Source organism: Oncorhynchus mykiss, chromosome 12 (assembly GCF_057628025.1).
Source record: "Oncorhynchus mykiss isolate SJ-2025 chromosome 12, ASM5762802v1, whole genome shotgun sequence".
Taxonomy (NCBI): Eukaryota; Metazoa; Chordata; class Actinopteri; order Salmoniformes; family Salmonidae; genus Oncorhynchus; species Oncorhynchus mykiss.
In genome coordinates, this window is record NC_143033.1 from 5130663 (window position 1) to 5154060 (window position 23398).

General features: G+C 48.1%; 1 protein-coding gene and 1 long non-coding RNA gene across 2 annotated transcripts in view; one reads left to right on the top strand and one right to left on the bottom strand.

The window, feature by feature from the left end:
• trabd2a (TraB domain containing 2A) overlaps positions 1-23398 on the bottom strand; it is a 129478-nt gene that overhangs the window by 66922 nt on the left and 39158 nt on the right. The window contains exons 3-4 of the mRNA XM_036936776.2: positions 13911-14057; positions 11649-11823 (exon numbers count right to left, since the gene is read on the bottom strand). Coding sequence (XP_036792671.2) covers positions 11649-11823; positions 13911-14057 — 322 coding nt within the window. The remainder of the gene's footprint in view (positions 1-11648; positions 11824-13910; positions 14058-23398) is intronic.
• On the top strand, positions 485-3311 carry LOC149979064 (uncharacterized). The gene is made up of 2 exons (XR_016484863.1): positions 485-1040; positions 2782-3311. It is a non-coding gene; the product is annotated as an uncharacterized LOC149979064 (long non-coding RNA).

Genomic DNA, 23398 nt, shown 5'->3' on the forward strand with positions numbered 1-23398 from the left:
GACCTATTAGTTCGTCTCTGCTTTCACTTCCAGACTTCCTGTAGGCTCCACAGTCACCAGACTGTGAAGACCTCGAAGGCCTCAACTAGCCCCCTTTGCTACTCTACATTCTTCACAGAAACAGAGACAGTCGTTCAACTCAACACGACATGGGCAGGGTTAATTAAACAGCCATGTGTAAATGTTCAGCAACAGCAAAAGACATTATGGAACCAAAACGTATGGAAACAATATATTTTCATCCTCAACTCTTATCTGAGCTCCATTAACACAACACCTCTAATGCTTGATCATACTGAAGAGTTAGGGCTAATCATTCCATCAACTAATTAATCAATCCGAGGTGTGGACAGCCCAGGTGATTTGAAGAATGAGCCTCATGCCATCAATCCGAGGTGTGGACAGCCCAGGTGATTTGAAAAAGGAGCCTCGTTCCATCACCAACAGAACTTCAGATCAATCAAGACTCCGTTAAGCCAGACATATACCATGTTCGGTATTTGTGACTCATTTCAGGAAACTAGGCATATGTTGCACATCACTACTTAGTTTTTTTGTTGTTGCAGAAATGCATTCTGGAATATGTGAATTTTCATGTGCCTTACGAATACAATTGTTAACTTATGAGCCTAGTTGTTTTAGCCATGGAAAAAGTCAGCAACCTTCCCGCTAGCCATGATTGGCTGAGATAATGAGTGGGCTGGACATGCCGAGAGATGAGTTCGGACTGGTCTGCCATGTAGCACCTTTCTGTCTATAACATGAGCTGCTCAGTATGTGAAAGGTAATCCATTCTAACACAGATTTCTTGAAATATATCACGTAGTAGAACTGCATCAGTGTTGCTCTCCACTTTCTGGAGGACCGAGTTTTGAAATCAGTGGAATTAGAGAATGATTCGGAGAAAATTCTGGTGCTTGATTGCAAATATGCAGACAGAGTCGAAAAGAGAACAAAGAAGGCTCTGGATTACATCTTTAAACTAAGGGTAACCATGGCATCCGTGACAGAGAGGGAGAAGTGTCCATCCATGTATACAGGTAAGAGAGTCTAACTAGCTACATGTTCAGATATTACATGTCTACTTTTGTCAGAAAGTCATTTTCATTTCAAGTGAAAGTGTACTGTTAGCTAGCTAACGTTAGCTGGTTGGCTCGCTAGCTAACGTTAGCTGGTTGGCTCGCTAGCTAACGTTAGCAGGTTGGCTCGCTAGCTAACGTTAGCTGGTTGGCTCGCTAGCTAACGTTAGCTGGTTGGCTCGCTAGCTAACGTTAGCTGGTTGGCTCGCTAGCAAACATTAGCTGGTTGGCTCGTGAGCTAACATTAGCTGGTTGGCTCGCTAGCTAACGTTAGCTGGTTGTGTAGTAGTATCTCAGAGCCATTTGCATTGCTAGTTATAGACTAATATTAGCAAGCTAACATGGAACCTGGTTGGTTAGCTACCTGCAGATTCATGCAGAGTAGTAACGTTACGAGTTGAGATTATGATTCGTTGTTTAGCTAGCAAGCTACATGTCTAAACAAAAGACTCCACTGTGCAAGTAACTATTTCAATAGAATGTTTATGTTTATGTAGCTGGTAATTCGCTCTGTCTATCTACTCTGATTTCAGAGCACTCTCGTCTGAGTGTGACAGAGCACAGAATAACTGACGAATTTACGAACGCTCAACACCCGTTGAATGTGGCCGGTGGCAGTAAACGTTGACAAAAAAAAAATCCTAAATTGTTGCCAGGAACTCAGCTGCAGTCACCAACGCTCTGGATAACATAAAAACAGTGTGCCGCCCTATTGGACTCCCGAGCACGGCCGGGATCGAACCAGGGTCTATAGTGTTTGATATAACATTTTCTTGCTTTATCCAATGTAAAAAATACAATTACAAATGTTTATTACATAAGACCCGAATCGAGCCGGTCGGTCACATTTTATTAGGATCCTCATTAGCTGTTGCAAAAAGCAGCAGCTACTCTTCCTGGGATCCAACACAAAACAAGACCTCTGCAACCTTCCCCTGGCATGCTGTCAATTAACTTCCTGACTGATGGCAGCCCATTCTTGCATAATCAACGCTTGGAGTTTGTCACAATTTGTGGGGTTTTGTTTGTCCACTCGCCTCTTGAGGATTGACCACAAGTTCTCAATGGGATTAAGGTCTGGGGAGTTTCCTGGCCATGGACCCAAAATATCGATGTTTTGTTCCCCGAGCCACTTAGTTATCACTTTTGCCTTATGGCAAGGTGCTCCATCATGCTGGAAAAGGCATTGTTCGTCACCAAACTGTTCCTGGATGGTTGGGAGAAGTTGCTCTCGGAGCATGTGTTGGTACCATTCTTTATTCATGGTTGTGTTCTTAGGCAAAATTGTGAGTGAGCCCACTCCATTGGCTGAGAAGCAACCCCACACATGAATTGTCTCAGGATGCTTTACAGTTGGTATGACACAGGACTGATGGTAGCGTTCACCTTGTCTTCTCTAGACAAGCTTTTTTCCGGATGCCCCAAACAATCGGAAAGGGGATTCATCAGAGAAAATGACTTTACCCCAGTCCTCAGAAGTCCAATCCCTGTACCTTTTGCAGAATATCAGTCCGTCCCTGATGTGTTTCCTGGAGAGAAGTGGCTCCCTGAAGCCTTCTTTACAACAATTGAACCGCTCTCCTTGAAATTCTTGATGATCTGATAAATGGTTGATTTGGGTGCAATCTTACTGGCAGCATTATCCTTGCCTGTGAAGCCCTTTTTGTGTAAAGCAATAATGACGGCACGTTTTTCCTTGCAGGTAACCATGGTTGACAGAGGAAGGACAATGATTCCAAGCACCCCCCTCCTTTTGAAGCTTCCAGTCTGTTATTCGAACTCAATCAGCATGACAGAGTGATCTCCAGCCTTGTCCTCATCAACACTCACACCTGTGTTAACAAGAGAATCACTGACATGATGTCAGCTGGTCCTTTTGTGGCAGGGATGAAATGCAGTGGAAATGTTTTTTGGGGATTCAGTTCATTTGCATGGCAAAGAGGGACTTTGCAATTAATTGCAATTAATCTGATCACTCTTCATAACAATCTGGAGTATATGCAAATTGCCATCATACAAACTGAGGCAGCAGACTTTGTGAAAATTAATATTTGTGTCATTCTCAAAACTTTTGGCCACGACTGTATATATTGTATATTTGTTAGATTCATTGTTAGATATTACTGCATAGTCGGAACTAGAAGCACAAGCATTTCGCTACACTTGCATTAACATCTGCTAACCATGTGTATGTGACCAATACAATTTGATTTGATTGCGAAGACCTCACCATACATCTGCCTGTAGTTATTGAACTCAACCTGCAAGAGTTTTTATTTGGATTTTTATTTCACTTGGCAATTCATTTAAGAAAAAATTATTTTCGTCAATGACGGCCTAAGAACAGTGGGTTAACTGCCTTGTTCAGGGGCAGAGCGACAGATTTGTACCTTGTCAGCTCAGAGATAAGATCTTGCAACATTTCTTGCAACAGATCTTCCAACACTCTAAACCACTAGGTTACCTGCCGCCCTATGTTGTGATGGAGCGGGAGGAAACAGCTGCGGGCAAGGTTCTGACAGATGGGTGTGTCTTAGCGGTGGCAAGGACACACCCAAAAAAACACCCCATATCGAACCACACCCCCAAGCCAACTCACGTTTAACTTTTGTCATGGCAACCAGCATTTCTTGAGGAGCAGGACAAATCAGCGGGTGTCCATTTAAAACCTTCTCAGAACTCAACACACACACACACACACACACACACACACACACACAGACACACAGACACACACACACACACACACACACACACACACAGACACACACAGACACACACACACACACACACACACACACAGACACACACACACACACACACACACACACACACACACACACACACACACTTTGGCTGGTGCTGGTCATCATTAACTAAAAGTGACGACATCCTCTCAAGGCCTCAGTTCACACCTCTGGGAAGCAGCACTTTATATGCAGCTGTAAAACATGATTACAGATACACAAAATGGTGAGGTGGTAGTTGGAGGAGAGGAGGTGGGCGGGGGGGTAGTGGAGGAGGTGGGCAGGGGGTAGTGGAGGAGAGGAGGTGGGCAGGGGGTAGTGGAGGAGGTGGGCAGGGGGTAGTGGAGGAGGTGGGCAGGGGGTAGTGGAGGAGAGGAGGTGGGCAGGGGGTAGTGGAGGAGGTGGGCAGGGGGTAGTGGAGGAGAGGAGGTGGGCAGGGGGTAGTGGAGGAGGTGGGCAGGGGGTAGTGGAGGAGAGGAGGTGGGCAGGTGGGCAGGGGGTAGTGAAGGAGGTGAGCAGGGGGTAGTGGAGGAGGTGGGCAGGGGGTAGTGGAGGAGAGGAGGTGGGCGGGGGGGTAGTGGAGGAGGTGGGCAGGGGGTAGTGGAGGAGAGGAGGTGGGCAGGGGGTAGTGGAGGAGGTGGGCAGGGGGTAGTGGAGGAGAGGAGGTGGGCAGGGGGTAGTGGAGGAGGTGGGCAGGGGGTAGTGGAGGAGAGGAGGTGGGCAGGGGGTAGTGGAGGAGGTGGGCAGGGGGTAGTGGAGGAGAGGAGGTGGGCAGGTGGGCAGGGGGTAGTGAAGGAGGTGAGCAGGGGGTAGTGGAGGAGGTGGGCAGGGGGTAGTGGAGTAGAGGAAGTGGGCAGGGGGTAGTGGAGGAGAGGAGGTGGGCAGTGGGTAGTGGAGGAGAGGAGGTGGGCAGGGGGTAGTGGAGGAGGTGGGCAGGGGGTAGTGGAGGAGAGGAGGTGGGCAGGTGGGCAGGGGGTAGTGAAGGAGGTGAGCAGGGGGTAGTGGAGGAGGTGGGCAGGGGGTAGTGGAGGAGAGGAGGTGGGCAGTGGGTAGTGGAGGAGAGGAGGTGGGCAGGGGGTAGTGGAGGAGAGGAGGTGGGCAGGGGGTAGTGGAGGAGAGGAGGTGGGCAGGGGGTTGTGGAGGAGAGGAGGTGGGCAGGGGGTAGTGGAGGAGAGGAGGTGGGCAGGGGGTAGTGGAGGAGGTGGGCAGGGGGTAGTGGAGGAGAGGAGGTGGGCGGGGGGTAGTGGAGGAGAGGAGGTGGGGAGGTGGGCAGGGGGTAGTGGAGGGGAGGAGGTGGGCAGGGGGTAGTAGAGGAGAGGAGGTGGGCAGGGGGTAGTGGAGGGGAGGAGGTGGGCAGGGGGTAGTGGAGGAGAGGAGGTGGGCAGGGGGTAGTGGAAGGGAGGAGGTTACCAGGGGGTAGTGGAGGGGAGGAGGTGGGCAGGGGGTAGTGGAGGAGAGGAGGTGGGCGGGGGGTAGTGGAGGGGAGGAGGTGGGCAGGGGGTAGTGGAGGGGAGGAGGTGGGCAGGGGGTAGTGGAGGAGGTGGGCAGGGGGTAGTGGAGGGGAGGAGGTGGGCAGGGGGTAGTGGAGGAGAGGAGGTGGGCAGGGGGTAGTGGAGGGGAGGAGGTGGGCAGGGGGTAGTGGAGGGGAGGAGGTAGTGTGTGGTAAGAGTGGCAGAGAGAGGGTCCTAACTCTCCAGAATGAGACTTGGCAGGAGTAGCCACAGCCCTCAGCCCCACAGGCCCTCAGCTCTCAGCCCCCGGCCCTCCGCTCTCAGCCCTCAGCTCTCAGCCCTCAGCTCTCAGCCCCAGGCCCTCCGCTCTCAGCCCCCAGCCCTCAGATCTCAGCCCTCAGCCCCTAGCTCTCAGCCCCCGGCACTCCGCTCTCAGCCTTCAGCTCTCAGCCCTCGACCCTCTGCTCTCGTAGCTCCTTCAACATGAACTCTCCAAAGTTCACACCCTCTTTAAACCTGCTCAGCTTCCAAGTCTCAGTTAAATGAACCAAACAATGTGGCAACAAGTGAATTTCACCCCTAAAACTGAGAACATTGCCGTACGAATCCCAGCCAACAGAGGTCGGCAGGTCAAAGAGAAGGACTACAATACATCCAGCCAACAGAGGTCGGCAGGTCGAAGAGAAGGACTACAATACATCCAGCCAACAGAGGTCGGCAGGTCAAAGAGAAGGACTACAATACATCCAGCCAACAGAGGTCAAAGAGAAGGACTACAATACATCCAGCCAACAGAGGTCAAAGAGAAGGACTACAATACATCCAGCCAACAGAGGTCGGCAGGTCAAAGAGAAGGACTACAATACATCCAGCCAACAGAGGTCGCAGGTCAAAGAGAAGGACTACATTACATCCAGCCAACAGAGGTCGGCAGGTCAAAGAGAAGGACTACAATACATCCAGCCAACAGAGGTCGCAGGTCAAAGAGAAGGACTACATTACATCCAGCCAACAGAGGTCGGCAGGTCAAAGAGAAGGACTACATTACATCCAGCCAACAGAGGTCGCAGGTCAAAGAGAAGGACTACAATACATCCAGCCAACAGAGGTCGCAGGTCAAAGAGAAGGACTACAATACATCCAGCCAACAGAGGTCGCAGGTCAAAGAGAAGGACTACAATACATCCAGCCAACAGAGGTCGCAGGTCAAAGAGAAGGACTACATTACATCCAGCCAACAGAGGTCGGCAGGTCAAAGAGAAGGACTACAATACATCCAGCCAACAGAGGTCGCAGGTCAAAGAGAAGGACTACAATACATCCAGCCAACAGAGGTCGCAGGTCAAAGAGAAGGACTACAATACATCCAGCCAACAGAGGTCGCAGGTCAAAGAGAAGGACTACAATACATCCAGCCAACAGAGGTCGGCAGGTCAAAGAGAAGGACTACAATACATCCAGCCAACAGAGGTCGGCAGGTCAAAGAGAAGGACTACAATACATCCAGCCAACAGAGGTCGGCAGGTCAAAGAGAAGGACTACAATACATCCAGCCAACAGAGGTCGGCAGGTCAAAGAGAAGGACTACAATACATCCAGCCAACAGAGTTCAAAGAGAAGGACTACAATACATCCAGCCAACAGAGGTCGGCAGGTCAAAGAGAAGGACTACAATACATCCAGCCAACAGAGGTCAAAGAGAAGGACTACAATACATCCAGCCAACAGAGGTCGGCAGGTCAAAGAGAAGGACTACAATACATCCAGCCAACAGAGGTCGCAGGTCAAAGAGAAGGACTACAATACATCCAGCCAACAGAGGTCGCAGGTCAAAGAGAAGGACTACAATACATCCAGCCAACAGAGTTCAAAGAGAAGGACTACAATACATCCAGCCAACAGAGGTCGGCAGGTCAAAGAGAAGGACTACAATACATCCAGCCAACAGAGGTCAAAGAGAAGGACTACAATACATCCAGCCAACAGAGTTCAAAGAGAAGGACTACAATACATCCAGCCAACAGAGGCCAAAGAGAAGGACTACAATACATCCAGCCAACAGAGGTCGGCAGGTCAAAGAGAAGGACTACAATACATCCAGCCAACAGAGGTCGGCAGGTCAAAGAGAAGGACTACAATACATCCAGCCAACAGAGGTCGGCAGGTCAAAGAGAAGGACTACAATACATCCAGCCAACAGAGGTCGCAGGTCAAAGAGAAGGACTACAATACATCCAGCCAACAGAGGTCGCAGGTCAAAGAGAAGGACTACAATACATCCAGCCAACAGAGGTCGGCAGGTCAAAGAGAAGGACTACAATACATCCAGCCAACAGAGGTCGCAGGTCAAAGAGAAGGACTACAATACATCCAGCCAACAGAGGTCGGCAGGTCAAAGAGAAGGACTACAATACATCCAGCCAACAGAGGTCGGCAGGTCAAAGAGAAGGACTACAATACATCCAGCCAACAGAGGTCGCAGGTCAAAGAGAAGGACTACAATACATCCAGCCAACAGAGGTCGGCAGGTCAAAGAGAAGGACTACAATACATCCAGCCAACAGAGGTCGGCAGGTCAAAGAGAAGGACTACAATACATCCAGCCAACAGAGGTCGGCAGGTCAAAGAGAAGGACTACAATACATCCAGCCAACAGAGGTCGGCAGGTCAAAGAGAAGGACTACAATACATCCAGCCAACAGAGGTCGGCAGGTCAAAGAGAAGGACTACAATACATCCAGCCAACAGAGGTCGGCAGGTCAAAGAGAAGGACTACAATACATCCAGCCAACAGAGGTCGCAGGTCAAAGAGAAGGACTACAATACATCCAGCCAACAGAGGTCGGCAGGTCAAAGAGAAGGACTACAATACATCCAGCCAACAGAGTTCAAAGAGAAGGACTACAATACATCCAGCCAACAGAGGTCGGCAGGTCAAAGAGAAGGACTACAATACATCCAGCCAACAGAGGTCGCAGGTCAAAGAGAAGGACTACAATACATCCAGCCAACAGAGGTCGGCAGGTCAAAGAGAAGGACTACAATACATCCAGCCAACAGAGGTCGGCAGGTCAAAGAGAAGGACTACAATACATCCAGCCAACAGAGGTCGGCAGGTCAAAGAGAAGGACTACAATACATCCAGCCAACAGAGGTCGGCAGGTCAAAGAGAAGGACTACAATACATCCAGCCAACAGAGGTCGGCAGGTCAAAGAGAAGGACTACAATACATCCAGCCAACAGAGGTCGCAGGTCAAAGAGAAGGACTACAATACATCCAGCCAACAGAGGTCGCAGGTCAAAGAGAAGGACTACAATACATCCAGCCAACAGAGGTCGCAGGTCAAAGAGAAGGACTACAATACATCCAGCCAACAGAGGTCGCAGGTCAAAGAGAAGGACTACAATACATCCAGCCAACAGAGGTCGGCAGGTCAAAGAGAAGGACTACATTACATCCAGCCAACAGAGGTCGGCAGGTCAAAGAGAAGGACTACAATACATCCAGCCAACAGAGGTCGGCAGGTCAAAGAGAAGGACTACAATACATCCAGCCAACAGAGGTCGCAGGTCAAAGAGAAGGACTACATTACATCCAGCCAACAGAGGTCGGCAGGTCAAAGAGAAGGACTACAATACATCCAGCCAACAGAGGTCGGCAGGTCAAAGAGAAGGACTACAATACATCCAGCCAACAGAGGTCGCAGGTCAAAGAGAAGGACTACAATACATCCAGCCAACAGAGGTCGCAGGTCAAAGAGAAGGACTACATTACATCCAGCCAACAGAGGTCGGCAGGTCAAAGAGAAGGACTACAATACATCCAGCCAACAGAGGTCGGCAGGTCAAAGAGAAGGACTACAATACATCCAGCCAACAGAGGTCGGCAGGTCAAAGAGAAGGACTACAATACATCCAGCCAACAGAGGTCGGCAGGTCAAAGAGAAGGACTACAATACATCCAGCCAACAGAGGTCGGCAGGTCAAAGAGAAGGACTACAATACATCCAGCCAACAGAGGTTGGCAGGTCAAAGAGAAGGACTACAATACATCCAGCCAACAGAGGTCGGCAGGTCAAAGAGAAGGACTACAATACATCCAGCCAACAGAGGTCGGCAGGTCAAAGAGAAGGACTACATTACATCCAGCCAACAGAGGTCGGCAGGTCAAAGAGAAGGACTACAATACATCCAGCCAACAGAGGTCGGCAGGTCAAAGAGAAGGACTACAATACATCCAGCCAACAGAGGTCGGCAGGTCAAAGAAAAGGACTACAATACATCCAGCCAACAGAGGTCAAAGAGAAGGACTACAATACATCCAGCCAACAGAGGTCGCAGGTCAAAGAGAAGGACTACAATACATCCAGCCAACAGAGGTCGCAGGTCAAAGAGAAGGACTACAATACATCCAGCCAACAGAGGTCGCAGGTCAAAGAGAAGGACTACAATACATCCAGCCAACAGAGGTCGCAGGTCAAAGAGAAGGACTACAATACATCCAGCCAACAGAGGTCGGCAGGTCAAAGAGAAGGACTACAATACATCCAGCCAACAGAGGTCGGCAGGTCAAAGAGAAGGACTACAATACATCCAGCCAACAGAGGTCGGCAGGTCAAAGAGAAGGACTACAATACATCCAGCCAACAGAGGTCGCAGGTCAAAGAGAAGGACTACAATACATCCAGCCAACAGAGGTCGCAGGTCAAAGAGAAGGACTACAATACATCCAGCCAACAGAGGTCGGCAGGTCAAAGAGAAGGACTACAATACATCCAGCCAACAGAGGTCGCAGGTCAAAGAGAAGGACTACAATACATCCAGCCAACAGAGGTCGCAGGTCAAAGAGAAGGACTACAATACATCCAGCCAACAGAGGTCGGCAGGTCAAAGAGAAGGACTACAATACATCCAGCCAACAGAGGTCGGCAGGTCAAAGAGAAGGACTACAATACATCCAGCCAACAGAGGTCGGCAGGTCAAAGAGAAGGACTACAATACATCCAGCCAACAGAGGTCGGCAGGTCAAAGAGAAGGACTACAATACATCCAGCCAACAGAGGTCGGCAGGTCAAAGAGAAGGACTACAATACATCCAGCCAACAGAGGTCGCAGGTCAAAGAGAAGGACTACAATACATCCAGCCAACAGAGGTCGCAGGTCAAAGAGAAGGACTACATTACACTACTTTTAACCAGAGCCCTATGGAACCCTGTTCCCTATATATAGTGCACTACTTTAGACCAGAGCCCTATGGAACCCTGTTCCCTATATATAGTGCACTACTTTAGACCAGAGCCCTATGGAACCCTGTTCCCTATATATAGTGCACTACTTTAGACCAGAGCCCTATGGAACCCTGTTCCCTATATATAGTGCACTACTTTAGACCAGAGCACATAGGGAGTAGGTTGCAATTTGGGGTGTAGATGTATGACTTCAGGCCTTGGAGAAGTGTTTTACCACCGCCCCAGGGAGTGAAGGAGTGAAGGAATGAAGGGAGGATAAAGAGAGGAGATATACAGTCTGCTCATGTAAAGATGATTCACTTTTCATAGCTCTATACTGAATCAATCAAGGGTCAAGTGGGCCCAGTCATTAGAAAGGCAAACCACTACATTGTTGCAGGCTTAAACACACCAACCTAGAAATCATGATCCTTTCCCATCATATCTGACATTTAGAAGAGGGTAGTAGAACTCAGGGTGCAATCAACATCCCCATTTGTTTTTGTATTTATTAAGGATCCCCATTAGTTCCTGCCAAGGCAGCAGCTACTCTTCCTGGGGTTTATTATGGATCCCTATTAGTTCCTGCCAAGGCAGCAGCTACTCTTCCTGGGGTTTATTATGGATCCCCATTAGTTCCTGCCAAGGCAGCAGCTACTCTTCCTGGGGTTTATTATGGATCCCCATTAGTTCCTGCCAAGGCAGCGGCTACTCTTCCTGGGGTTTATTAAGGATCCCCATTAGTTCCTGCCAAGTCAGCAGCTACTCTTCCTGGGGTTTATTATGGATCCCCATTAGTTCCTGTCAGGGCAGCAGATACTCTTCCTGTGGTTTATTATGGATCCCCATTAGTTCCTGCCAAGGCAGCAGCTACTCTTCCTGGGGTTTATTATGGATCCCCATTAGTTCCTGCCAAGGCAGCAGCTACTCTTCCTGGGGTTTATTATGGATCCCCATTAGTTCCTGTCAGGGCAGCAGCTACTCTTCCTGGGGTTTATTATGGATCCCCATTAGTTCCTGCCAAGGCAGCGGCTACTCTTCCTGGGGTTTATTATGGATCCCCATTAGTTCCTGCACCAAGGCAGCAGCTACTCTTCCTGGGGTCCAGCAGATAATAGCCTATCATCATCATCATCACTGACCTGCTCCGAAGGCGAAGAAGAAGCTGTTGTCAGGGTGTTCTTCCATCAGAGTCTTAACCCTGTTCCCCATCCTGTCGTTCCTCTTGTAGATCAGTTCCTGTCTGAAGTAGCTGTCTATCTCCTGGGCCGTTATCTGCTCGCTGGGGCGCAGGGTCACGTTGTTGAAGTTGGGGACCTGCAGAGGGATGATTTGCATTGTCATAATGGACATATTACACTCCAGTAAGCACAACGTAATGATTACATTTTAGCTGCTCAGGGTAGGGACAGGGTAGGGACAGGGTAGGGACAGGGTTAGGACAGGGTGGGGACAGGGTGGGGACAGGGTGGGACAGGGTAGGGACAGGGTTAGGACAGGGTAGGGACAGGGTAGGGACAGGGTAGGGTCAGGGTTAGGACAGGGTAGGGACAGGGTGGGGACAGGATAGGGACAGGGTTAGGACAGGGTGGGACAGGGTGGGGACAGGGTTAGGGACAGGGTAGGGACAGGGTAGGGACAGGGTTAGGACAGGGTTGGGACAGGGTAGGGACAGGGTAGGTACAGGGTTTGGACAGGGTAGGGACAGGGTTAGGACAGGGTGGGGACAGGGTGGGGACAGGGTGGGACAGGGTAGGGACAGGGTTAGGACAGGGTAGGGACAGGGTAGGGACAGGGTAGGGTCAGGGTTAGGACAGGGTAGGGACAGGGTTAGGACAGGGTAGGGACAGGGTAGGGACAGGGTAGGGTCAGGGTTAGGACAGGGTGGGACAGGGTGGGGACAGGGTTAGGGACAGGGTAGGGACAGGGTAGGGACAGGGTTAGGGCAGGGTTGGGACAGGGTAGGGACAGGGTAGGTACAGGGTTTGGACAGGGTAGGGACGGGGTGGGGACAGGGTAGGACAGGGTGGGGACAGGGTTAGGACAGGGTAGGGACAGGGTAGGGACAGGGTTTGGACAGGGTAGGGACAGGGTGGGGACAGGGTAGGACAGGATGGGGACAGGGTTATGACAGGGTTAGGACAGGGTAAAGGCAGGGTTAGGACAAAGTCAGACAGGGTTGGGACAGGGTTAGGACCGGGTAGGGACAGGGTTAGGACAGGATAGGGACAGGGTGGGGACAAGGTAGGACAGGGTGGGGACAGGGTTAGGACACGGTAAGGCAGGGTTAGGACAAGGTCGGACAGGGTTAGGACAGGGTTAGGACAGGGTAAGGCAGGGTTAGGACAAGGTCGGACAGGGTTAGGACAGGGTAGGGACAGGGTTAGGACAGGATAGGGACAGGGTGGGGACAGGGTAGGACAGGGTGGGGACAGGGTTAGGACAGGGTTAGGACAGGGTAAGGCAGGGTTAGGACAAGGTCGGACAGGGTTAGGACAGGGTTAGGACAGGGTTAGGACAGGGTAGGGACAGGGTGGGGACAGGGTTAGGGACAGGGTTAGGACAGGGTTAGGGACAGGGTAGGGACAGGGTTAGGACAGGGTAGGGACAGGGTTAGGACAAGGTAGGGACAGGGTTAGGGACAGGGTTAGGACAGGGTTAGGACAGGGTAGGGACAGGGTTAGGGACAGGGTTAGGACAGGGTTAGGGACAGGGTAGGGACAGGGTTAGGGCAGGGTTAGGACAGGGTAAAGGCAGGGTTAGGACAGTGTTAGGACAAGGCCGGACAGGGTGGGGACAGGGTGAGGAAAGGGTGAGGACAACGTTAGGACAGGGTTAGGACAGGGTTAGACAGGGTTAGGACAGGGCTAGGACAGGGTTGGGACAGTGTTAGGACAGGGTAAGGACAGGGTTATGACAGGATAAGGGTTAGAGCTCAGGGTTTGGGGTTATGGGTCAGGGGTTGGGGTCAGGGATAGAGGTTAGGGGTCAGAGGTAAGGACATGGTTAGAGGTCTGAATTAAAGGGTCAGAGGTCAGAGGTTGGGGTCAGGGTGGTTGTAACTGACCAGAGAGGTGTCGTGGTTGAAGATGATGGAGTTGAGGTCTCCACAATTGTAGTGTTAGGGGTCATTAGTGTTAGGGGGTCATTAGTGTTCGGGGTCGTTAGTGTTCGGGGTCGTTAGTGTTCGGGGTCGTTAGTGCTAGGGGTCGTTAGTGTTAGGGGTCATTAGTGTTAGGAGTTGTTATTGTTAGGGGTCATTAGTGTTAGGGGTCATTAGTGTTAGGGGACATTAGTGTTAGGGGTTGTTAGTGTTAGGGGTCATTAGTGTTAGGGGTCATTAGTGTTAGGGGTTGTTAGTGTTAGGGGTTAGGAGTAACAGGGACAGGGTGGTCGTAACTGACCTGAGAGGTGTCGTGGTTAAAGATGATGGAGTTGAGGTCTCCACAGTTGTAGTGCTTGATGAGGTCCTCAGTGGTATAGGAGCCCTGCAGACTGCCTGCTCTCACACTCTCCTGCTGTACAAGGGTCTGGTTCAGGGCAAAGATCACCTGGAGATGAGGAAGATATGCCCATTGACTACATGAATCAATAATAAGAGGTAGGGAATCACAATGACTACATGAATCAATAATAAGAGGTAGGGAATCACATTGACTACATGAATCAATAATAAGAGGTAGGGAATCACAATGACTACATGAATCAATAATAAGAGGTAGGGAATCACATTGACTACATGAATCAATAATAAGAGGTAGGGAATCACATTGACTACATTAATCAATAAAAAAAGCTTTCCTAACACTACCCCCCTCTAACACTACCCCCCTCTAACACTACCCCCCTCTCTAACACTACACCCTCCCCTAACACTACCCCCTCCCCTAACACTACACCCCTACCCTAACACTACCCCCCCTCCCCTAACACTACCCCCCTCCCCTAACACTACCCCCCCATAACACTACCCCCCCCCCTAACACTACCCCTCTCCCCTAACACTACCCCCCCTCCCCTAACACTACCCCCTCTCCCCTAACACTTCCCCCACTCCCCTAACACTACCCCCCTCCCCTAACACTACCCCCCCTCCCCTAACACTACCCCCCCCCCCCCTCCCCACTAGTGGACAATAACACTTAGGCTTCTCCTTCAAATTGATACATACTATATACATGTATGGACACAGTATATTTACAATAGTTATCTTTTCATTGTTTTTAGTCCCACCTTTCAGCTCTCCTCAACCCCTCCCATCTATCTCTGAACACCATCCAGTCCCATCCTTCAGCTCCCCTCAACCCCTCCCCATCTATCTCTGAACACCATCCAGTCCTTCAGCTCCCCTCAACCCCTCCCCATCTATCTCTGAACACCATCCAGTCCCATCCTTCAGCTCCCCTCAACCCCTCCCCATCTATCTCTGAACACCATCCAGTCCATCAGCTCCCCTCAACCCCTCCCATCTATCTCTGAACACCATCCAGTCCTTCAGCTCCCCTCAACCCCTCCCATCTATCTCTGAACACCATCCAGTCCCATCCTTCAGCTCCCCTCAACCCCTCCCCATCTATCTCTGAACAGCATCCAGTCCTTCAGCTCCCCTCAACCCCTCCCATCTATCTCTGAACACCATCCAGTCCTTCAGCTCCCCTCAACCCCTCCCCATCTATCTCTGAACACCATCCAGTCCTTCAGCTCCCCTCAACCCCTCCCATCTATCTCTGAACACCATCCAGTCCCATCCTTCAGCTCCCCTCAACCCCTCCCCATCTATCTCTGAACACCATCCAGTCCCATCCTTCAGCTCCCCTCAACCCCTCCCCATCTATCTCTGAACACCATCCAGTCCTTCAGCTCCCCTCAACCCCTCCCATCTATCTCTGAACACCATCCAGTCCTTCAGCTCCCCTCAACCCCTCCCCATCTATCTCTGAACACCATCCAGTCCTTCAGCTCCCCTCAACCCCTCCCATCTATCTCTGAACACCATCCAGTCCTTCAGCTCCCCTCAACCCCTCCCATCTATCTCTGAACACCATCCAGTCCTTCAGCTCCCCTCAACCCCTCCCATCTATCTCTGAACACCATCCAGTCCTTCAGCTCCCCTCAACCCCTCCCATCTATCTCTGAACACCATCCAGTCCTTCAGCTCCCCTCAACCCCTCCCATCTATCTCTGAACACCATCCAGTCCTTCAGCTCCCCTCAACCCCTCCCCATCTATCTCTGAACACCATCCAGTCCTTCAGCTCCCCTCAACCCCTCCCATCTATCTCTGAACACCATCCAGTCCTTCAGCTCCCCTCAACCCCTCCCATCTATCTCTGAACACCATCCAGTCCTTCAGCTCCCCTCAACCCCTCCCATCTATCTCTGAACACCATCCAGTCCTTCTGCTCCCCTCAACCCCTACCATCTATCTCTGAACACCATCCAGTCCTTCAGCTCCCCTCAACCCCTCCCCATCTATCTCTGAACACCATCCAGTCCTTCAGCTCCCCTCAACCCCTCCCCATCTATCTCTGAACACCATCCAGTCCTTCAGCTCCCCTCAACCCCTCCCATCTATCTCTGAACACCATCCAGTCCTTCAGCTCCCCTCAACCCCTCCCATCTATCTCTGAACACCATCCAGTCCTTCAGCTCCCCTCAACCCCTCCCATCTATCTCTGAACACCATCCAGTCCTTCAGCTCCCCTCAACCCCTCCCATCTATCTCTGAACACCATCCAGTCCTTCAGCTCCCCTCAACCCCTCCCATCTATCTCTGAACACCATCCAGTCCTTCAGCTCCCCTCAACCCCTCCCCATCTATCTCTGAACACCATCCAGTCCTTCAGCTCCCCTCAACCCCTCCCATCTATCTCTGAACACCATCCAGTCCTTCAGCTCCCCTCAACCCCTCCCATCTATCTCTGAACACCATCCAGTCCTTCAGCTCCCCTCAACCCCTCCCATCTATCTCTGAACACCATCCAGTCCTTCAGCTCCCCTCAACCCCTCCCATCTATCTCTGAACACCATCCAGTCCTTCAGCTCCCCTCAACCCCTCCCATCTATCTCTGAACACCATCCAGTCCTTCAGCTCACCTCAACCCCTCCCCATCTATCTCTGAACACCATCCAGTCCTTCAGCTCCCCTCAACCCCTCCCATCTATCTCTGAACACCATCCAGTCCTTCAGCTCCCCTCAACCCCTCCCATCTATCTCTGAACACCATCCAGTCCTTCAGCTCCCCTCAACCCCTCCCATCTATCTCTGAACACCATCCAGTCCTTCAGCTCCCCTCAACCCCTCCCATCTATCTCTGAACACCATCCAGTCCTTCAGCTCCCCTCAACCCCTCCCATCTATCTCTGAACACCATCCAGTCCTTCAGCTCCCCTCAACCCCTCCCCATCTATCTCTGAACACCATCCAGTTTCTCTTCAACTGTGCTGTGATGTTTCCATGCTTATAGTTTCTAATTCAAGATATACATTTATTTTGCTAAGAGTATTATTATGTTGTAGATCGATTGACTTTTCAGATCACCCAGCAGTGCTATCTGCAGAGTTAGCTCACGGTAAATGTTTATATTCTTTAGCCATACCTGAACCTGCGACCAAAAACAAGCTACATATGGACAGTACCAATACAAGTGAACTAATGACTCTGTCTCTTTGCAGCAAAATCTGCAGTTTGAATGGTTGGTTTCCCCAATATATATATATTTCTATATATTTATATATAACATTTTATTGGCTGCAAGAATTTTGTATAATAATTGAAAAGTGAAAAACTCAAAGTTTGAATTGAAAAACGTCAAGGATCACAGTTGTATAATTGAATAAGCTGGTTACATCTTGAGGACACTGTAACGGCATTCCTCCTCTTCTTCTGAGGAAGAGTAGCAAGGATCGGACCAATACGCAGCGTGGTAAGTGTCCATGATACTTTAATAAAGACTGAACACGACTCGATACAAAAACAACAAAGTGAATGAAAACGAAACCCGAAACAGTCCTGAATGGTGACACAAACAACAAAACAGGAAAACAATCACCCACATCACACAGGTGGGGAAAGGCAACCTAAGTATGATTCTCAATCAGAGACAACGAACGACACCTGCCTCTGATTGAGAACCATACCAGGCCAAACACATAAACACAACATAGAAAAACGAACATAGACTGCCCACCCCAACTCACGCCCTGACCATACTAAAACAAAAAACACAACAAAAGAACTAAGGTCAGAACGTGACGGACACCAAGACTCCAAAAATATCATTACACGCCACCTCTGTAGGCCGTCATTGTACATAAGAATTTGTTCTTAACTGACTTGCCTAGTTAAATAAAGGTTAAATAAATAAAAAATACGAAAAAACTCAATGCCAACAAGTTATTTGGAAGGGTTGCCAGAAGACGACCTCTGCTTTCACCAGAACACAAACGTAAGTGCCTGGAGTTTGGTAAATGTCATTGGAACCAGGTGCTATGGTCTGATAAGACTAAATTAGAGCTTATTGGCAACAGACACCAGAGGTGGGTTAGGAGTATGGTCTGTGTAGTATAGTGGGTCTGTGTAGTATAGTGGATCTGTGTAGTATAGTGGATCTGTGTAGTATAGTGGATCTGTGTAGTATAGTGGATATGTATAGTATAGAGGATCTGTGTAGTATAGTGGATCTGTGTAGTATAGTGGATCTGTCTAGTATAGTGGATCTGTGTAGTATAGTGGATATGTCGAGCATAGTGGATCTGTCTAGTATAGTGGATCTGTGTAGTATAGTGGATCTGTCTAGTATAGTGGATCTGTGTAGTATAGTGGATCTGTCTAGTATAGTGGATATGTGTAGTATAGTGGATCTGTGTAGTATAGTGGATCTGTGTAGTATAGTGGATCTGGGTAGTATAGTGGATCTGTGTAGTATAGTGGTGGATCTGTGTAGTATAGTGGATCGGTGTAGTATAGTGGTGCATCTGTGAAGTATAGTGATGGATCTGTGTAGTATAGTGGATATGTGTAGTATAGTGGTGGATATGTGTAGTATAGTGGATCTGTGTAGTATAGTGGATCTGTGTAGTATAGGTGATATGTGTAGTATAGTAGTGGATCTGTGTAGTATAGTGGTGGATCTGTGTAGTATAGTGGTGGATATGTGTAGTATAGTGGTGGATATGTGTAGTATAGTGGATCTGTGTAGTATAGTGGATCTGTGTAGTATAGTGGTGGATCTGTGTAGTATAGTGGATCGGTGTAGTATAGTGGTGCATCTGTGAAGTATAGTGATGGATCTGTGTAGTATAGTGGATATGTGTAGTATAGTGGTGGATATGTGTAGTATAGTGGATCTGTGTAGTATAGGTGATATGTGTAGTATAGTAGTGGATCTGTGTAGTATAGTGGTGGATCTGTATAGTATAGTGGTGGATCTGTGTAGTATAGTGGTGGATATGTGTAGTATAGTGGATCTGTGTAGTATAGTGGATCTGTGTAGTATAGTGGTGGATATGTGTAGTATAGTGGATCTGTGTAGTATAGTGGTGGATATGTGTAGTATAGTGGATCTGTGTAGTATAGTGATGGATCTGTGTAGTATAGTGGATCTGTGTAGTATAGTGGTGGATCTGTGTAGTATGGTGGTGGATCTGTGTAGTATAGTGGATCTGTGTAGTATAGTGGTGGATCTGTGTAGTATAGTGGATCTGTCTAGTATAGTGGATATGTGTAGTATAGTGGATCTGTGTAGTATAGTGGATCTGTGTAGTATAGTGGATCTGGGTAGTATAGTGGATATGTGTAGTATAGTGGTGGATCTGTGTAGTATAGTGGATCGGTGTAGTATAGTGGTGCATCTGTGAAGTATAGTGATGGATCTGTGTAGTATAGTGGATATGTGTAGTATAGTGGTGGATATGTGTAGTATAGTGGATCTGTGTAGTATAGTGGATCTGTGTAGTATAGGTGATATGTGTAGTATAGTAGTGGATCTGTGTAGTATAGTGGTGGATCTGTATAGTATAGTGGTGGATCTGTGTAGTATAGTGGTGGATATGTGTAGTATAGTGGATCTGTGTAGTATAGTGGATCTGTGTAGTATAGTGGATCTGTGTAGTATAGTGGTGGATATGTGTAGTATAGTGGATCTGTGTAGTATAGTGGTGGATATGTGTAGTATAGTGGATCTGTGTAGTATAGTGATGGATCTGTGTAGTATAGTGGATCTGTGTAGTATAGTGGTGGATCTGTGTAGTATGGTGGTGGATCTGTGTAGTATAGTGGATCTGTGTAGTATAGTGGTGGATCTGTGTAGTATAGTGGTGGATCTGTGTAGTATAGTGGTGGATCTGTGTAGTATAGTGGTGGATATGTGTAGTATAGTGGATCTGTGTAGTATAGTGGATCTGTGTAGTATAGTGGTGGATCTGTGTAGTATAGTGGATCTGTGTAGTATAGTGGTGGATATGTGTAGTATAGTGGATCTGTGTAGTATAGTGATGGATCTGTGTAGTATAGTGGATCTGTGTAGTATAGTGGTGGATCTGTGTAGTATGGTGGTGGATCTGTGTAGTATAGTGGATCTGTGTAGTATAGTGGTGGATCTGTGTAGTATAGTGATGGATCTGTGTAGTATAGTGGATCTGTTTAGTATAGTGGATCTGTGTAGTATAGTGGATATGTGTAGTATAGTGGATCTGTGTAGTATAGTGGATATGTGTAGTATAGAAGCGGATCTGTGTAGTATAGTGGTGGATCTGTGTAGTATAGTGGATCTGTGTACTATAGTGGATCTGTGTATTATAGTGGATCTGTGTAGTATAGTGCAGTATCTGCCCAATGTATGACCATATTAGAGACACATATTTCCCTCAGATTACACAGACCCACAATGTTTTTTGAAAGCAAATCGAATTTTGATGGCACACTGTGAAATACCACAGTGTGACATCACAACAGCAATATGTGTGACCTGTTGCCACAAAGAAAGGGGCAACCAGTGAAGAACAAACACCATTGTAAATACAACCCATATTTATGTTGATTTATTTTCCCTTTTGTACTTTAACTATTTGCACATAGTATGATATTTATAATGTCTTTAATCTTTTGGAACTTGTGTGAGTGTAATGTTTACTGTTCATTTTTATTGTTTATTTCTATTTTGTTTATTGTCTACTTCACTTTCTTTGGCAATGTTAACATGTGTTTACCATGCCAATAAAGCCCTTAAATTGAAAATTGAATTGAGAGAGAGAGAGAGAGAGAGAGAGAGAGAGAGAGAGAGAGATAGAGAGAGAATAGAGAGAGGAGAGTAGAGAGAGAAACGTAATGAGAGAGAAAGAGCGAGCGAGAGAGAGAGAGAGAGATAGAGAGAGAATAGAGAGAGGAGAGTAGAGAGAGAAACGTAATGAGAGAGAAAGAGCGAGCGAGCGAGAGAGAGAGAGAGAGAGAGAGAGAGAGAGAGAGAGAGAGAGAGAGAGAGAGATAGAGAGAGAATAGAGATAGGAGAGTAGAGAGAGAAACGTAATGAGAGAGAAAGAGCGAGCGAGAGAGAGAGAGAGAGAGAGAGAGAGAGAGATAGAGAGAGAATAGAGAGAGGAGAGTAGAGAGAGAAACGTAATGAGAGAGAAAGAGCGAGCGAGCGAGAGAGAGAGAGAGAGAGAGAGAGAGAGAGAGAGAGATAGAGAGAGAGAGAATAGAGAGAGGAGAGTAGAGAGAGAAACGTAATGAGAGAGAAAGAGCGAGCGAGAGAGAGAGAGAGAGAGAGATAGAGAGAGAATAGAGAGAGGAGAGTAGAGAGAGAAACGTAATGAGAGAGAAAGAGCGAGCGAGCGAGCGAGAGAGAGAGAGAGAGAAAATAAGAGGAAAACGCACCCACTGACCCACAGCATGACCCCAACAGAGAAAGGATCACAGGAGGAACTGTCATTCGTTCAACTCTCACCTCTCTACTCCTCTCTCTCTCTCTCTCTCTCTCTCTCTCTCTCCCTCTCTCTCTCTCTCTCTCTCTCTCAATTAAATTTTCAATTTAAGGTCTTTATTGGCATGGTAAACATATGTTAACATTGCCAAAGAAAGTGAAGTAGATAATAAACAAAAGTGAAATAAACCATTTAAAGTTAACAGTAAACATTACACTCACAAAAGTTCCAAAATAATGAAGACATTACAAATGTAATATTATGTCTATATAGTGTTGTACTGATGTGGAAATGGTTAAAGTACAAAAGGGAAAATAAATAAACATAAATATGGGTTGTATTTACAATGGTGTTTGTTCTTCACTGGTTGCCCTTTTCTTGTGGCAACAGGTCACAAATCTTGCTGCTGTGATGTCACACCGTGGTGTTTCACCCAGTAGATATGGGAGTTTATCAAGATTGGATTTGTTTTCAAATTCTTTGTGGTCTCTGTAATCTCTAATATGGTCATACATTTGTCAGGTTAGGAAGTGCAGATCAGTTTCCACCTCATTTTGTGGGCAGTGAGCACATAGCCTGTCTTCTCTTGAGAGCCAGGTCTGTCTACGGCAGCCTTTCTCAATAGCAAGGCTATGCTCACTGAGTCTGTAGATAGTCAAAGCTTTCCTTACGTTTGGGTCAGTCACAGTGGTCAGGTATTCTGACGCTGTGTACTCTCTGTTTAGGGCCAAATAGCATTCTAGTTTGCTCTTTTTTTTTTGTTGTAAATTCTTTCCAATGTGTCAAGTAATTATATATATTTTTTATTTTTATTCTTTCCAATATGTCAAGTAATTATCTTTTTTTTTTGTAAATTCTTTCCAATGTGTCAAGTAATTCTCTTTTTTTAAATTTTTTTATTCTTTCCAATATGTCAAGTAATTATATTTTTTGGTTTTGTCACGATTTGGTTGAGTCTAATTGTGATGCTGTCCTCCCTCCTTATTTTTCTGTGTGAGCGATCTGCGCTCCCCACTCCACAACCGTAATGCAATGAGCTGAAAGGCCTGTGAGGCGAGGGCTGAGAAAAGCCTCTGAAGATGAAGTCTGGACAGAACAGATGGGTTTTGTTGAGGACTTGGGAGGCTGGCGGGGTGGCGATAGTCTAATTTGAGCAGCATAAAGCCGGACCCTTTTCATATGCAGAGTGCAAGCTTTGATCAAGAGCTGATGAAAGTCTGTGGAGTGGAGAGGTTGACAGGGGGGGGGGGGGGGGGCTTTGTAGCAGACAAGAAGGCATCTGCTGAGCTCTGCCTTCTTCTCCTATACCATCCCCCGACTACAATGACTGCCAGAGGAAGAAATGTGTCATCTGAGCACTGTAGAAAACAACACATAAAAGAGGTCCCGGTGTAGGGGTGTGCATTTAAATATATTTTCATGTGGCCCCCCCACTCTATCCAGGCATATCCCTGCACACATCACATAGCTGTGGCTGTGGATTCACCCGCTATGCCTGGCTGCTTGATTGACTTTCCTTGTTGAGAAACAAATAAAGGAGTTATATATTTTTTGTTGTGAGGGGAGAGCCATTGTGAGAGATCAATGGTGGGGGTTGATGAAGAGCTTTTGGGGGACCTAGAGTGTAATGATCCGGGCTAGAAAGAGCCACTGGGGAAAACACAGGAGGGCTCCATGGTGATACAAAAGGTGTTCAACAGGATTCACAGAAAACAAGCAGGCAAAAATGTTCATAATCACTGAGATCAGAGACTAGAATGAGCTGGAACAAATTCTTATTTACAATGACAGCAGGTTAACTGCCTTGTTCGGGGGCAGAACCACAGATTTTTTTTTTTTTTTACCCTTGTCAGCTCGTGGATTTGATCTTGCAACCTTTCAGTTACGGGCCCAACACTCCAACCACTAGTCTACCTGCCGGTTTACCTCTCGACGGTCTGCACGAAAGCAAGCAATAGAGACGGAGGTTAGTT